The sequence below is a fragment of the Sparassis crispa genome, assembly GCF_003851025.1.
Source record: "Sparassis crispa DNA, contig_000006F, whole genome shotgun sequence".
In the NCBI taxonomy this organism is placed as follows: domain Eukaryota; kingdom Fungi; phylum Basidiomycota; class Agaricomycetes; order Polyporales; family Sparassidaceae; genus Sparassis; species Sparassis crispa.
In genome coordinates, this window is record NW_020939753.1 from 868694 (window position 1) to 881222 (window position 12529).

At 53.7% G+C, this 12529-nt stretch overlaps 5 protein-coding genes across 5 annotated transcripts; 3 read left to right on the forward strand and 2 right to left on the reverse strand.

The window, feature by feature from the left end:
• Positions 1–1842: 1842 nt before the first annotated feature.
• Positions 1843–3478, forward strand: SCP_0703220 (hypothetical protein; the record flags this gene model as incomplete). Its single annotated transcript, XM_027760248.1, has 4 exons — positions 1843–2041; positions 2169–2270; positions 2325–2600; positions 2655–3478. 4 exons carry the CDS (start codon positions 1843–1845, stop codon positions 3476–3478), a joined length of 1401 nt encoding a protein of 466 aa, XP_027616049.1.
• A 978-nt stretch (positions 3479–4456) lies between these two features.
• Positions 4457–6899, reverse strand: SCP_0703230 (FAD/NAD(P)-binding domain-containing protein; the record flags this gene model as incomplete). The annotated part of the gene is made up of 15 exons (XM_027760249.1): positions 4457–4504; positions 4568–4954; positions 5006–5058; positions 5116–5242; positions 5294–5343; positions 5400–5522; positions 5582–5648; positions 5699–5755; positions 5809–5898; positions 5952–6036; positions 6091–6503; positions 6554–6568; positions 6623–6661; positions 6714–6774; positions 6841–6899. The coding sequence occupies 15 exons, from the start codon at positions 6897–6899 to the stop codon at positions 4457–4459; spliced, it is 1674 nt and encodes a 557-aa protein (XP_027616050.1).
• A 553-nt stretch (positions 6900–7452) lies between these two features.
• On the reverse strand, positions 7453–8949 carry SCP_0703240 (Mitochondrial nicotinamide adenine dinucleotide transporter 1; the record flags this gene model as incomplete). Its single annotated transcript, XM_027760250.1, has 6 exons — positions 7453–7504; positions 7560–7857; positions 7919–8087; positions 8142–8446; positions 8518–8634; positions 8700–8949. The coding sequence occupies 6 exons, from the start codon at positions 8947–8949 to the stop codon at positions 7453–7455; spliced, it is 1191 nt and encodes a 396-aa protein (XP_027616051.1).
• A 256-nt stretch (positions 8950–9205) lies between these two features.
• SCP_0703250 (Protein MSP1) lies at positions 9206–10646 on the forward strand (the record flags this gene model as incomplete). Its single annotated transcript, XM_027760251.1, has 8 exons — positions 9206–9245; positions 9312–9334; positions 9385–9408; positions 9461–9569; positions 9627–10059; positions 10112–10268; positions 10321–10500; positions 10554–10646. The coding sequence occupies 8 exons, from the start codon at positions 9206–9208 to the stop codon at positions 10644–10646; spliced, it is 1059 nt and encodes a 352-aa protein (XP_027616052.1).
• Positions 10647–11287: 641 nt separating this feature from the next.
• SCP_0703260 (NAD-dependent protein) lies at positions 11288–12339 on the forward strand (the record flags this gene model as incomplete). The annotated part of the gene is made up of 4 exons (XM_027760252.1): positions 11288–11384; positions 11444–11570; positions 11635–12127; positions 12178–12339. 4 exons carry the CDS (start codon positions 11288–11290, stop codon positions 12337–12339), a joined length of 879 nt encoding a protein of 292 aa, XP_027616053.1.
• Positions 12340–12529: the final 190 nt, after the last annotated feature.

Here is a 12529-nt window from a genome sequence, read left to right on the forward strand (position 1 = left end):
TGATGCTTTTCAGCTTTCTGGGTGGTCTGCAAGTCGCTGAACATTCGAGGGGACAGACTAGACAGGCGCAGGGCGAGGAGAGCATGCCTGCATGTATTAACTTAGATACTTTCCGAAATGGTAAAGCCTAACTGGCACGTGCCCATTAGCATCCTGGTTATTTATATTTTCGGAGATGAGTCGGTCTCAATAGTACCCGCTGTGAGACCGTCTGGATCCAACTTTCATGATGAACAGATGACCAGAGACCGTCTTCCAACTTCACGATGAACAGATAAAGAGGTGCACAGCAACGTCCACCTGTTGAAACATCGGAGTCGGAGATGAGTCAGTGTGACACGTCACAAACCTCACGTGTTTTGATTCAAAACCACCGTCACGATAGCTATATGTGGGACGTATAACCGTCGGACTTGGAATTATGGCTCACAACGCATTTGAACGCAAGACATTGCAGACGTAATGGAGAGTAAGTACCATAGAACGTGTTTCCGACACGATGACGCCACAAAGCAGGCAGGGTCGGGTCAACATCGCCTATTCACAGGAGGTACTGCCGAAGATCTGACGTCTCAAACAAAGGGACAGGGACATCGCGAGTTAAATGAACGTGAAACTCTGCAGAAACAACACGCGGCGGAACGGCGAACGGATCACGATGGCATTGAAAGGCGCGGTGCACGGTCGCAGGGTGCAGGGCACGGTCCAATACGGCAGAAGGCTTGAAGCTTTAGAGGAACTAGAAGCTGAAGAAGCTGGCTGTAAGTGAAGTGGGCACACCGGCGCGAGGCATGACGCCGGGGGTGCCGCGCGCACGGTCCAGGGCGTCGCGCAGAATAGGGAGAAGGCAGACTTGGCGAGAGATACGGCCGCTGCAGGCCGTTACGCCCGCTCGAGCGGGCGCGCCGGGACCAGGCTCCGCGAAGGACGAGAATTATCATTTTTTACAGAGTGACGTTTGATCACGACAGCCTTGAAGATTAATTGACGAAGCCACCTCGGAGCCGCGTACGTACTGCAGCACATCGTGACACGCGCATATGGATATCAGACTCGGCATGCGTGTCGGAAAAGTGGGTAGCGCGCATTGATATGAGCAGAGCGCAGACAGATGGTTGCTGTCCAGTGTCCGGAACGGACTGCGCAGACGAGGACGGCGGTCAAACCCATCTGGATGGGTTCCTGTGGCTCTAGGTTGGAGGGTACCTGGTGGAAAATGTTTCGCTATGACTTGGTGGTCGGGGGTAAATTCGGTTGGTGAGCGAAGGTGTCGGGGTTAGTTGGCGTAGGCTTCGAGTCTTGAAGAGAAGATTATTTAAAGCGAAAGTCGAGCAGAGAAGGATTGAGGGGAAGACGAGCACATTTTTCTGGGGTACTTACGGACTGGGATACGCGTGAGAAGAGGCCGGAAGCATTGCGACCGCGTGAGCAGCAGTGCGGCGTCGACAGGGCTCGCGCTGGGGACGACGACGGCGACGAGGAGAGGGAAGTATATTCGCGAATTTTGAATGGATTGTCAGAGAAAGAAACGTATTCGGCAGGAAATGAGGTAATAAGATGAATATATTTGGCCGGGGAAGGGCCGAGTCGTGGTGTGTTGGAGGAGAGACTCCCAGGCTCGCCTTTTCTCTGATGTCGACTCTGTCCGTTCTCCTCTGCTGACCGCCCTTCTCCCGTCGCCAGCTCCTTCTCCTCCTCGTCCACTTCCCCGGCGACCTTCTCCCCTCTTCCTCATCGCCCATCCTGGAGAATGCGAATCAGTGCCCGCTCTTATCCCACCCATTTTCCCCATCGTGTTCCACTGATTGCTCTCCCTGTGCCCAAGCCCTCTCTTGCCGACATATGTCATCGAGCTCACGAACCCTTACTCCCGCCTGGCCAGCACAGACCCCATCATCCAGCTCCTCTTTTCCGTCACTAAAACGGAGGAGACAGCTGGACCACAGGTCGTCCTCTTCGACGCCCTCAGATCGGGTCGACCGCCACGCGCGTTCCCCACATTTTCTCTCTAGAGACGATATTGCAGATCAACAGCAAGTCGGTGTGTATCAGTTTTCTCGCCTTCCTCACCCTCTCCAACGCATCAGTATGCCACTGCTTCCCGCCGCAACGCGTTACGTCGCTGCCGCTCCATAGCCAAGCTTTCTGACATTTGTCGTCATCCACAGCCGCTGCTAAGAATACATGTGAGGACTCACCTAACAATGTAATATCGTGCTGGCCCTTGGAGAACACCACCGTGCCGCAGCACGAGTGGGCGACCTTCGTCTGTAAGCACCACCGTAACCATCCTGGCTCCGCAGCGTCTAATTTTTTCGTTGCAGGGAACAGTCGCCTCCCTCAGTATGCACAAACCAATCTGGTCAATATCTATCTTTATCACGGGGATTCGCAAGAACTAGTATTTTCCGAATTTAATATCGCCAACCCGACAAACCAAGCCGGGTCATACCCAGCGCAAGTCAACGATACGTGGTTCGGGGCGCGTGGAGCGTCATGGAATGGCGATAACATCTCTTTCCCCATGTACTGGATAATCACCTCGAACACCAATCCGTCAGACCAGAGCCCTTTGCCTCAATCGACGTTCACTGCTGTCCGTGAGTGTTTCATCCTTGTCTACTTTGCTGATCGATTACTGACGGCGCGCTTAGAGACAACATATGCCGATTCTGTCGTCGCCTACATGTCCTCTACCTCCGCTGCTGCGGCGTCCTCAGCATCAGCGGCGTCTGCGGCGTCCTCGGCGTCAGCAGCATCGGCAGCATCGGCAGCATCAGCGTCAGAAGCGTCCGCTTCTTCCGCTGTTGCGGCATCCCGCTCAGCAGCGTCCGCTTCATCCCTTGGTGCGTCGTCAACGGTGTCTGGTGCACAGTCATCCACTAGTGTCGCCGGCTCGGGATCTGTACAGTCCGCCTCGAGCCCGAATTTCCCGCATTGGGCGATCGCGGTCATCGTCGTCCTCGGCTTTCTCGCGCTCGTCGCCGGTGGAACCCTCGCCTTCTTCATTACGCGCCGCATACGCAGCCGGCGTACCAGCATGCTGTCCCACCGAGGATCCATGGGCTCGTCAACACCCATGATGACCAACGCGGGTAACGCACCGCTATCGCCGGTGCTGGGCGCTACCGTGTTTGGTGGCAATCGTCCGCCCACGCCTACGGAGACCCACGAGATCCACGACGGTGCGTCGACAGTGTCGCGAGCGAGCGACACGGCACTGTTTTCAGGCGCGGACGCAGCGATCATGGCGGATGCGTTCCGGAAGGCGCTGCGGAAACCGGACTTCGCGAATCAGACGATGGAGGAGGGAGACAGCCCGGAAGATCCGAACATGGTCGAGCAGCACCCCGCCGTGCTGCTCAGCCAGGAGCTTGCAGAGGAGGGCCGGGACATTCGCAGCGTGGGCTCGTCCCGTGACGTTCGGGTGGAGACGCTGAGCGACGACGCGGCGACGGCGACGGACCACCCACACTAGCGCATGGCCCGCCCGCGTGTTCTTCTCTCTCGTCGCTCTGGGTTTGTTGGGACGGATGTCACTTGGCAAGTCACTTATTATCGGCTGATTCCCCGTTCGCATATCTGTATCGTTTTTGATGTTATTGCCCCGCTTTTCCTGGCTGTGTGCACTATTCCCCTTGTCCTCCACCTCCTTCGCCCCCGGTCGGGACTCTCTCCCTCCACGGACTCGGCCGCCATTACCGTTAGCTACGCATACTTCGTTACTTCTGCGGACCGTTCGTCGTAACCTTACATTTTCTTGGAACCCGTCGCATGCGCACGCCTTGGGCCGCAGGCCCGTCCGCTCTTTACACACCACACACCCCGCGTGCCATCCCGGCCGCCCGCCCCGTACATACGTCGTACATACTGAAGCCTGTCTGTCCTGACCTGTCACTCTTATGGCGTATGGCCCATGTCCGCTCCAACGCGCCGCCGCTGTGCCGCCGCGCCCCACGCTCGCTGCTCCCCCTTCTGTGTGAATGGTGCCGTGTGTTCGAGACGAGCGTGGGTGGTGGTGCGGGCTCCGTTCTCGGATGCGTTGGCCCAGTACCCACTCTGTCCTAATAATCGTGTCAAATACCTAGATTTTTTGGTGGCTCGTGAACCTCGTGCCCTCTGTAGTGATGTATCCTCATCGTCATCGTTCCCGGCGGGTGCTCGTGCCCTGATGACTGTATCCTCAGGCACAAGCTATTGACAAGTGCTCCACCGGTAATTGGCCCAACCGGCCATTTCGATAGGCCAACGCACACGGTGGAATGCCGTCGAGTGTAACCTCGAGGTGAATTTGAGCGGTGATATATTTCAGGCAATGAGAAGCACACCCGACTGGCGGTGGACTCGGTGAACCCGGTGCCTAGAAATTACAGGACGCCCCTCACTATACTCACTACGCTCACCCAGTCTGTGCCGACGTAAATCGTGCAGAGGCTAGAGAGAGCTAGACAGATGTCTATGCCTCAGCGTTAAGATGATAGATAGCTTTCGACATTTGCACAAACTGTAACGAACAGTCGGCGTCAGCGAACATGACAACACCTTCGTAAGTGACCAGCCACCGCACCTGGGCACCAAGCGACTCAACAGCTCGCAGCACGAGATCCCTCCGGACCAAGGCGCCGCCCAGCACAAGCGCAGAGGCGACCGCTCCGAGCGTTGCGAACCCGATCCACCTCTGATACGCCTCCCACCGTGCGCCTCCCACCACGGTGTAGTTCCCCCACGCAGGGCTGCGGAGCAACCACCAGAACTGTAGGATCGAGCCGGGGAAGATCCCGAAGTTCTTGCCGTTGCCGCCCGTGCGATACCACGAGTGGCACAGCATCCAGTCGCTCCCCGCGATCTTGGCCTGCAGCCACGCGTTGTACGCGTCGCACGCGCGTGCGGTCACCTCGAACGAGGAGGCGAGTCCCCGGACGACCGGCGCAACGAGCTGGATCGCGTAGTTGATCTGGATGCAGGGCGTTAAAGCGTATCACCAGCATGAATGCGCCGTGCGCACCTCCACCTCGTGCGTGAAGATATACGACGTATTCGGCGTGGTTGTATTTGGACCTGCCATGACGCGTTATATATAGATTCATATTGACCAGTAGATGAAATCTAAGTTACCTCCAATGATGTAGAAGTTCGGGAATCCTGGCACAGTGACGCCACGGTAGGCGGTCGGACCGCCATGGGCGGCGCTGTACTCTTGCAGCGTTTCTTGCGTCCCTTTGATAGAGACAGGGTGCGTATCCTACCGCAACTACGTCAATAGACCAATCGAACGTGCAGGCGTAACACTTGCAGTTGAGAACCCGGTACCGAAGATAATGACGTCGAAGGGGATAACCTCTCCTAAATTTGCACAACTCGGCGACAAACACGCTGGAATGGGAGGATGCGCCGCGCACCCGTCTTAGTGAGGATCCCATCCTCGGTAACCTCGGCAATCCCGTCCCAGTTCAGTGAGATGTTCGGACGATGCAGAGCTGCTAGATATCCTGGGTCCATCACTAGACGTCTACATGCCGCGGCTTCAAGGACCAGAGTCTCAGGGTTCCCATTCACATCTCACCCTGTTTAGAACACGCACGGTATGTCGGTATCAACTTGTCATGATACTGAGCAGGCGCCCTCTGTTTGATAAGGGCTGTCGAGACCTGCACTCATCGTTGGGATGTGGACAAAGGAGTTGATAGTTGACACTTACCTCTTCTACATGGGCTGTACCGCGCAGACGCCGTAGATATGGCGGAAGAATGTAACCCTATACCAGCATCATCAGTGCTAATGAGACTTTTTGGGAATAGCCAAACACACTGTGATGACTAGCCAATTACGATACAGTCGCAGAGTGAAGGGTACATGCGCGAAGATCCATCTCTGACGATCGGAGATGGGAGTGATTTTCTGCACGTTCGTAAGATCAGCATCTACTCCAAGGCGAAATCTGCCATACTTACAAGGTCTACGAACCAAGAAGGCGTCTGGCAGAAATTCACCATCTGTACCGTAGAGTCTTCCAGTAGGATGGGTATGAACTGCGCGCTGTAGTTAATGTGAATGAGTGCCCCTGTAGTCTCTTCAAACACAGATACGTACGCCGACGCCCCACATCCTACCACACCTACGCGCTTGTTGTGGAAGTCTACAGTATGGTCCCAGCGCCCGGAATGAAACAAATCACCCTTGAACTTGTCCAATCCCCGCAATCCCGGCGGGAAGATGGGGTCCATCAAGTATCCCACGGCAGATATAAGGATTTGTGCTGTCGTGAATGTCCTGGTGCTGGAGCGCACATCTTCGAGTTTGATGTTGTACAGCTGCTTCTCGGAGTCCCATCCCGCGGACACGACCTTCGTGTGGAACACGGTGTGCTCGTACAACGCGTGCTTTCTTGCGAAGTGTGTCCAGTACTCCTGGAGCTCAGATCCTGGCACGCAGGTCGATGTCCAATTCGGGTTCAGTTCCGTGGACAGGCTGTACCAGTGGGAGGGCGTGTCAGAATTACATCCCTGCGTTTGTGCGTTGAGCCCATATGCTGATAGATGGGCGTAAAACACACCGGATACGTGTTATCCTACGGGCCTGATCAATTGGTTTGAACGCGTGAAGGACGTGCAATATAACGCACCCTCCACGTCCCACCAATTTCTGCTGCTTTCTCGTATATCTGAAGAGGATGAGCCGAGGGGCATAATAGCAACTGCAGATCGTGTTCTTACAGTAAAGTCTTCGAAGCCGAGTTGTTGCTTCAAAGCAATGCCAAACGACAATCCTCCCAAACTGTGAGCGCATTTCATATGCTTCGTATCCTCTGTGCAGATGCAATCGTACATAATATCTACTTACCCTCCACCGATTATGGCAACCCTCGGTCCTCCACAACTGCTCTTCTCCTGGATCGACATGTCGATGGTGAGAAGTCGGACAACAAGTCCACAGAGTAGTTCCGAGCGAAATTAAATTCCTGGGTAGCCATCATCGTCCACGTCCACGAAGAAGATAAGCTTGGGTTGAGATATCAGCCGGACGACCTAGAGGTCTACGCGGGCACGCAACCTCGCGCAATTGGACTCGCGCTATCACGTGCTGGAGTAATTGACGCGTCCCTCGCGTGTTCATTGTGCACCGTGTCTGGATCGACAGAAACTTTAGATGGTTCAATGAATCTTTCGCGGCTCTGGAGAACGAGAGATGGGATTTCCAGTCGTCGCGACATTTGAAAATTTGACGAGGCGGGAAGTTTTCAGAACAGTGTCTCTCGCGACACAATGCATGAAAATTAGCGGTGCCATCTTAGCGGGCACCTGTAACAGTATGGAACAAGATGAATGTTAGTAACAGACAATGGAAAGAGCGTGTGGTCTATACTACAATGCCACGTCCGGCGACCAAGACCATCTAGTGTGCATACGATGATACAACCGTATGTCATGCGTACACCCGAAAAATAACTTCCTGTCATGACCCCTCGGCTTCTCTTGCGCTGAGGTATCGCATTACCAGCTCATAGCTAGTTAAGAACGGCGCATGAGTACAAGGATTAGTTGTGTAAGTGGTACACTCACGTTAGCATCGTAACAGCACTATTTGGTACAGTGCGGACTAGATTAACAGACAAACCCCGATACAGCCCTCTCCAACCCTCATGCACGATGATATTCTTCGTTGTCTGTACGATCCCCGCTGGTGGGTATTGCGATACACTGCCATTTTGTGACCCATTCGAGACCAGCGGTCTCTTCTGTGTTTGCAATCGCGTCCGCACGACTTCGTGTGGGTATGTTGCAATGGATGCTGTCATCTTCGAGATGGCGGAACAAAAAAGAATTTTCCGTGGTGGTAGCGGATCATTCGATCCCTCGTCTGTGAGCAATCATGTCGTTATCAGATAAATTTTAAAGGGAACGAAAACTGTTGCACTCACGAGCCCACCGCTTCAACTGTTCGTACAAGGGAAACTGGACAGCGACATGCGCTATGCCCATTAGGCTCGGGAGGAGACCACGAAAAAAGGCTCGCCAGCCTTCCGTCCGATAAATAGTCAATGCGGCATCCAGTGTATGTCGATACCTAATTTCTTGCCGTGGTTGAGTCTGGACACATCAATTTGCATCCAATGGTCGAGGGGAAGTGCGAGTGCAGCGTACCATAAATCGAGTCTTGATGACCCACAGCGGATTTGTGCACATTGTGCTTGTAGCACCTGCAGTCATCGCCGACAGAATATGCAACGACCAGGGATGCTCTCGCGTGACAGGTTGATAGCCTTTCGCTTGCGCAGCAGGGTATAATTGTCGTGGACTCCCCAGTGGCTTCTCCCCGAAGTAGTCCTTGATCCCATCGTATACAGCAAAGTATATTGCCCACGTTGGGAGGTAGCCAATAATTGTCGGACCAAGACCACGATACATCCCGCGGATGCCGTCATGCCTGAGGATGGACTTGACGGTGCCTGCATATGAGATGAGATAGGACGTTAAATCTTCATTGGACTGCTGCTGACAGGTCGAGTGAACGCCTCACCGACTACGCCCTTGTATCCCTTCTGCCCGTTAATCGCCTGTTGTGCCTGAAGCTTGGTCTTGATCACATCCAAAGGGCATGTCGCTACGCTGGCAACGAGTCCGCCCCCCGCGCCAGCTACAGTGGATTTATTGTCCAGTGTTCAGGACATAACAGCCAGGGATACTGAGATGCAGGCTCACCGAGCATGCTGGTTGCGCTCGACGGCATCGCTCGAGCTTGCGGCCGCGAGGGTGTGCTGTTCAGGCAGTCGCGCTCGACTTCAAGTTGGACAGAAGAAAAAATGTCGACTGAGGTGTTATATGTATATTGGACGTGATTTAGCCGGCGGGGCACAAGACCTGCGACATCACTGGCGGGCAACCGGTTCTTCCCGCACAGCGCTGTTTCTCTCCAAACAAATTCGGCTTTCGAGTCTGTGGTAAAGACCATGCAGTACATCTACATGACACAAAGCTAAACCAAGTCCAACGGCGACAATCCCATAATTTTTGAGTCGGAAGCAGCGAGATGACTGTGCGGCTTTACACAAAAGCAGATCACATGCTGTCCTCACGTGAATATTGTGGTCGTGGGCGCTTCCCGGACTTGCCAGTTGCCTGCTTCTCGGTCATCGTTCAGCTGGTTCTCATTTGCGCAAGTACGGCGGATAATTGGCGTGCTATCACCGCCATACGTAATTTCAGTTATGTCTGTATCTACGACCACGAGACGGGTGATATTGGACGGTGAGTTTTAGTATCAATGGCGCATATCATAGACTTGTGCTGAAGACGCTTGTGTATCGATCTCAGTGGTGTTATTTGCTGCTTCTCAAGTGCGTTCATTTGTCTTCTGCTAGAGGGTCTCAACTAAAGGCAATGCAAGGTAGCGTTATACTACACCGTCCGAGTAAGTCACTGGTGACTGTGCAAGAATTCCTGAAACTGATACATGGGTAAAGTGGGTTATGGACGGGTTTATGCCCGGGGAGAAGAAGGAGGTGAATGCAAAGAGTCTAAAAGCTTTGGAAAAGATGGGGCATGTGGACCTCAAGCTGGACGAATACGAAAGTACGTTTCTATCTATATATGCTTTCGTCGGCTGACGGTTACTATCGGTGCACGCAGAACAAATAGCATCTGAGGTCATACATCCGGACGACATTGACGTGCAGTTCTCAGACATCGGTGGTCTGGAGCCGATCATCTCGTCCTTGCGCGAATCGGTGATATACCCTCTCGTATACCCTCACCTCTTCTCCTCGTCCTCGCTTCTAGGTGCGCCGAAAGGTGTGCTATTATACGGACCTCCAGGATGCGGAAAGACCATGCTCGCGAAGGCTCTTGCAAGGGAGTCGGGCGCTACGTTCATAAATATTGCGGCGTCTGTGCTGACCAACAAGTGGTACGGCGAGTCCAACAAGCTCGTGGCGGGGCTGTTCTCCTTGGCCCGCAAGACACAGCCGAGTATTGTATTCATTGACGAAATTGATTCGTTCTTGAGGGAGAGAACGAAGGGCGACCACGAAGTAACGGGAATGATGAAGGCAGAGTTCATGACGTAGGTTGTTCCTGTGCCGCAGTATTGGGCGATAGACTCACCTGTTTCTCAGATTGTGGGACGGCCTGACTTCGAGTACGGATCGGATATTGGTCCTTGGCGCCACCAACCGACCAAATGATATCGACTCTGCAATCCTTCGACGAATGCCGAAGCGATTTTCTGTCGGTCTCCCTGATTTGGACCAGCGGCAGAAAATTCTAAGCCTCGTGAGTACCCTTGTGTAACTCATGTTGCACCTTTTGTCAACGCGTGTCGTAGATGCTCACAGACACTGAGCTGGACCCGAGCCTGTCTCTGCGTACATTGGCTGTGGAGTTGGAAGGGTTGTCGGGCTCAGACTTGAAGGAGTTCTGTCGCAATGCCGCTATGAGGCCAATGCGGGAATTCATACGTGAAGCAGACGATAAACAGGAACTACTCGACCGATGTAATGAAGAGGTATGTTATTATGATCGTTCATTCATCCAAATCTCAACTGTGCACTCCTGTAGGGATTCAAGCTACGACCATTGACATTCGAAGACTTCTTCCATTCTGACAATACTAGTTCGTTGGCGTCGACGATAGTGGAGGAAGTCTCATGATAACGTCGGATTACAAGCACAACGTTGACGCCGTCGAATGTTAATGGAGCTCACGATTTAGATGGCTCTAAGGGAGCTTGTATCCGTATTTCGTATGATAAATCCTAACTAGTTATCTACAGCGCTTTGCAAGTATATGCGGAATCGTCGTCGATGGATTTTTGGCCTCAGGCGCCCCGAGCTTGCCCCGAGCCCAGGACCCCAAACTGTTGTAGTGGCACGTTACTACCGGAAGTCTAGCGGAGGATACCGGGAGGGCCATCGGTGACGCGAATTTCCCAAAAGCAGTTGTCCGAGGCATGCCCGAAGCTTGTCTAAGCTCCTGCATTAGGATGCCGTAGAAATCCCACGTGGGGCGATTGGTTGATGAGACACTCTGGGCACGGTCTCTCTGGTTTTGGCTAGGCTCGGACTCTCGGACCTGATCAATTGGGCAATTTACTGGTGGCTGCAGTGGCTGAGCGGTTTCGGGTCCTGAGCTCGGCGCAAAATCCATCGACGACGATTCCGCATATACTTGCAAAGCGCTGTAAGGCAACGTGAATCTGCACGGATGGGAAAACTATGACGCGTAAGTCTCACGGCCATGGCTGCCAGTGCCGGTGTCTTGCTCATGCAGCATCATTGAGGGGCCAGCACAAATGTCACCGTCTGCCAACTTAGATACGTTTCGTCGGGTTTTACACCGGAGCAAGAACATCGTCGCCATCGCAGGCGCAGGGCTTTCCGCCGCTTCGGGTGATTGAGACGTATTATTACGATATTAAACTAATTCCACCACTGACGACGATGTACAGGCATCCCCACCTTCAGAGGGGATGGAGGACTGTGGAGGTCCTATGACGCCATGCAGCTAGCTACACCCGAGGCATTTCAGGAGAATCCAAGCAGAGTGTGGCAATTCTACCACATGAGACGAGAGAAGTAAATCAGCCCGCTCTATTCGTCCTCCCGATCACAGATCTGTTGCACCGTATCATTGTTTTAGAGCACTGAAGGCACAACCTAACGCCGCTCATCTCGCATTGGCGACGCTGGCGATTCCCGAACGCCTTAGAGTCATAGCCCCCCATTCCACATTCACGCTGATCACTCAGAATGTCGATGGTCTGAGTGCCCGAGCACTCGAGGATGTCTGCAAAGTCGAGGGTATCACCGCTGAGAGTTCCCTCAAGGCGTCAAGCTTGTTCGAGATGCACGGCCGCCTCTTCGAAACGATATGCACTGTCTGTGATGATAGGATGGCAAACCACGACAGCCCTACATGCCCAGCACTCGCTGGGACGGAGCTAATCATGGAGCAGCATGCAAAAGAGCCTGAGATACCCATGGACGACCTTCCGCGCTGCCAAAAACCGGGCTGCGGCGGGCTGCTTCGGCCTGGTGTCGTATGGTTCGGAGAGGTCCCGCACCACTTGCAGGAAATTCAGGAGGTTATCGATACCGCTGACCTGGGACTCGTTGTTGGGACCTCGTCCACGGTAAGATTCACAGGCTGCGCGAGAAGTTATTGAAACATGACCGATCGCAGGTATATCCCGCCGCCCAATATGCTTGGGAGATAAAAGCGCGTGGTGGAAAGGTTGCCGTCTTCAACATAGCTCGCAGTGACGGCGATAATGATGCTGATTTTCTCTTCCTGGGACCTTGCGAGGAGAGATTGCCTTTCGCTTTGTTCGGAGTGAATATGTAACAGGCGTGACGGTGAAGCAGACGCCTTCTGCGTTGCCCACTTCTCCGATAGTCCCACCAGGTCCCACCGCCGCTAGCACTGCGGTACTTTGAAAGTTAGCATGGCTACACCGTTCTTACGTATTTGGAGAATCGCTGTACATATCGAGAGTCGCACCAATATTTTTTTCGCAACTGTGTAATATTTTCAA